Source organism: Salvia splendens, chromosome 14, assembly GCF_004379255.2.
Source record: "Salvia splendens isolate huo1 chromosome 14, SspV2, whole genome shotgun sequence".
Taxonomy (NCBI): Eukaryota; Viridiplantae; Streptophyta; class Magnoliopsida; order Lamiales; family Lamiaceae; genus Salvia; species Salvia splendens.
The window spans coordinates 16,028,324-16,031,642 of NC_056045.1; the positions used below are offsets into that span (position 1 = coordinate 16,028,324).

The 3,319-nt window shown below is 39.6% G+C and overlaps 1 protein-coding gene across 1 annotated transcript; it reads left to right on the forward strand.

The window, feature by feature from the left end:
* Positions 1-1,418: 1,418 nt before the first annotated feature.
* Positions 1,419-2,465, forward strand: LOC121764251. The gene is made up of 2 exons (XM_042160303.1): positions 1,419-1,590; positions 1,654-2,465. Exons 1-2 carry the CDS (start codon positions 1,419-1,421, stop codon positions 2,463-2,465), a joined length of 984 nt encoding a protein of 327 aa, XP_042016237.1.
* Positions 2,466-3,319: the final 854 nt, after the last annotated feature.

A 3,319-nucleotide genomic window follows, 5' to 3' on the forward strand; every position in this document is an offset into this window, starting at 1 on the left:
TAGCAAGGACGGCTCACGATCCCACCAGTGTACACAGCCTGATAGGGTTTGGGCCCTACTCGGACCCGAATTCGTTTCACAACTCAGCCATATAGCCTAACGGAGCAAGCTCAGACGAACTAGGCATCAGGCAACAATCTCATAAACAAAACATCATGGCATGACATAACAGTTAAACCACCCTTATAACACCACAACATATTTTCGGAAAAAAAGAGATTTGAAAATGAAAGCCGACCTCGTTTGCTTAAATAATTCAATATCCACTTAAGGCAATCGTTCCTTGTTCTCACGTACACACAATAACCCTTTCCAAACCACAATACAAATCAGCCTTCCATCAAGTCACATTATCATGCATGTCCTATCGTTCCTTTTATCATTCTCTTAAATTACCCATCCCAACATTCATCAACATAAGGAAAACATGCCATAATATTTCTCAACGTGTCACACATAATCACGTCATAGGATACATTCCTAAATCGTACATGCATCATATAATTCACTCAAATTTGGCAACAAGTGATATTTCCACATAACAACAAATCTGGCAGAACTGCGCGGTTGGTTTGTAAAAATTACCAAAAATCCATCCGACCTCATATGAAGCTAAAATTTGGTCACAACACAGTAGACACATTTAGGTTCAAACAGTTAAAATTGTACATGAAAATCACGTCATTTGGTCAGTCAAAACAATAATGTAACTCTCTGGTCGGAACACAAAATTCTAGCAGCACTGTGTAGTTCAATTGAAACATTCACCAAAAATTCATCCGATGTTTAATGAGGCTGAAATTTTCAAACAACTCAGAAGACACTTTAAATTTCATCTATTAAAAAAATTCACATCAAAAGGAGGCCATTTGGTTGGTCAAATAGAAAACAAAACTTTCTGGGCGAGAATACAAGTTTCTGGCAGAGATGCGCAGTCAACTTCAAAAATTTATTAAAAATTCATCTTTCGTCAAAAGGGGCTGAAATTCACACAAAAAATAGAAAACACCTCGAAGTTTAAAATTTCGTGTCAAAATTCGATCGTTTGGTTGATCAAACACACGTCGGAATTTACTATCCGAACACCACAGTTTTCAGGCTTCACAATTTCGAAATTAGGGTTTCTTCCCCATTCATCCAAACACAATTTTTTCATGCTTCCAACACACAATCATGCTTAAAAAGGTTCTCACAATCACATTCTCATATAATCACACATCATTCACCAATGATTCATTCAAACTTCACACATATTCAATCAAAATCGCATATTCACAATTGTTCTCATACAAACACAAATTCCCACCAATTAATTATGGGATCTAAGATTCCTACACTCACTATATGCATGAAGGAATCAAGAACTCCTATGAGGAATTTGGAAAACAGTTGAGAAGTTTGGACAACTCGAGGCTTCTATGAGGAATTTGGAAATACAAATAGGGCAGCTTGCTACAACTTCTCATACAAGACCTCCCGGCACCATTCCAAGTGATACATTGCCCAACCCTAAGGAAAATGAACATTGCAAAGCAGTCACCCTTAGAAGCGGAAGAAATTTGGATTCAATGCCTTTAATAGACGACCAAGGTACTTCCGGCATCTCGCACGCAGGGGCGGATGAGATGTTAGGCTTGCATTCCTGAGACGCAGGGGCAGACGAGGCATGTAAGGGAAGTCCCGCATTGGTGCAGGATGCCCAACATGGTCAAGAACAGGCTGCATCCGGCAGCAAGGAACAAGGCGATGAATCTAAGTTAAATGGAAAACTTACAGCAGGTGGGAAAAACAAAAAGGTCAATGAGACAGAACCTAAGAAGAGCAAGTCCAGTATTCCTAATGACATTCCACCGCCTCCATATCTATTCACGAGAAAGAAGCGAGTGCGACAAGAAAAGAGTTTTGAGTGGATGATGAATGTGATTAGAAATGTGAATGTAGACATCTCATTGGTGGATCTTTTCACCAATTTCTCGAGATTCTCCAAGTTTTTCAAAGACATGATGGCGAACAAGGAGAAACTTCAGGATGAAGGGATTGTGGCATTGAGCATGAATTGCTCACAACTGATATCTGGAATTATGCCGACGAAGAGAAGAGATCCAGGAGGTTGCATCATACCATGTGAAATTGGTAACACGATTTTTACAAAGTGTTTATTGGACCAAGGTTCAGGGATCTCACTGATGGCACTAAAAACTGCAGGTGCCATTGGTTTGGAGGAAAGAATGGAGCCTATCGACATCGCTCTACAATTGGCTGATCACTCCATAGTGAAGCCCACTGGAATTGTTGAGGATGTCTTGGTTAAAATTGATAAGTTCATCATTCCCATTGATTTTATTGTGCTTGACATGCCAGAAGATAAAGAAGTGCCAATTTTATTTGGTAAACCATTTATAGCAATGGGAGATGTATTGCTTGGAGCAAATGATAACTCTGTTACATTCAGAATTAATGGTTAGGAACTGACCATCAATGTTGAGAAGGCGATGAAACATCCTACTGATGCAAAGGCATGTTTTAGAGTTGACGTCTTAGAGAGATGTATCTTTAATAAGTCGTGCTATTCTGCTAGTATTGAAGGAAGTGTGTTTGAAATGGGAAGTCTGGAAAGAGACTTTGGCTCCACATTCAAGATGAGTATCGATGACATGGATGGAGAACAAGTCAATCAATCGAGCTCAGAGAAACAAGTTGTGATTGACACATGTGTTGCAGATTTGAGACCATCAATTGAAGTGCCTCCCAAGCTTGAGTTGAAACCACTCCCAAACAATGTCAAGTACGCAATTTTGGAGAAAGATGAGACCTTACCAGTTGTAGTTTCAGCAGAACTTAGTGTTGATGAAGAGGAAAAATTGATAGAACTATTGAAGAAGCATAAACGAGCTCTAGGATGGTCTATAGCCGACATTAAAGGGATAAGCCCAGCAATATGCATGCAGAAAATTTTGCTAGAAGAAGGGGCTAAACTAGTTAGAGATAGGAAAAGGAGGCTGAACCCACTCATGCAAGAAGTGGTCGAGAAAGAAGTTAAAAATCGATTGGATTTTGGGATGATTTACCCCATATCCGACAGTGAGTGGGTAAGCCCGGTGCAATGTGTACCAAAGAAAGGAGGAATAACCGTCACAGTTAATGAGAAGAATGAAGTCATGGCAACAAGATTGGTTAACTCATGGAGAGTGTGCATGGATTATAGGAGATTGAATAAGGAAACAAGAAAAGATCACTTCCCTTTTCCATTCATGGACCAGTTGCTTGACAGAATTGCGGGATATTTCCATTATTGTTTTTTTGGATGGATACTCAGGGT

Bases quoted from the DNA above. Each gene is read 5' to 3' on its own strand.
- LOC121764251 (XM_042160303.1), top strand. From the start codon at position 1,419: ATGAGGAATTTGGAAATACAAATAGGGCAGCTTGCTACAACTTCTCAT. The intron at 1,591-1,653 runs GTACTTCCGGCA...CCTGAGACGCAG, and splicing joins GCCTTTAATAGACGACCAAG to GGGCAGACGAGGCATGTAAG.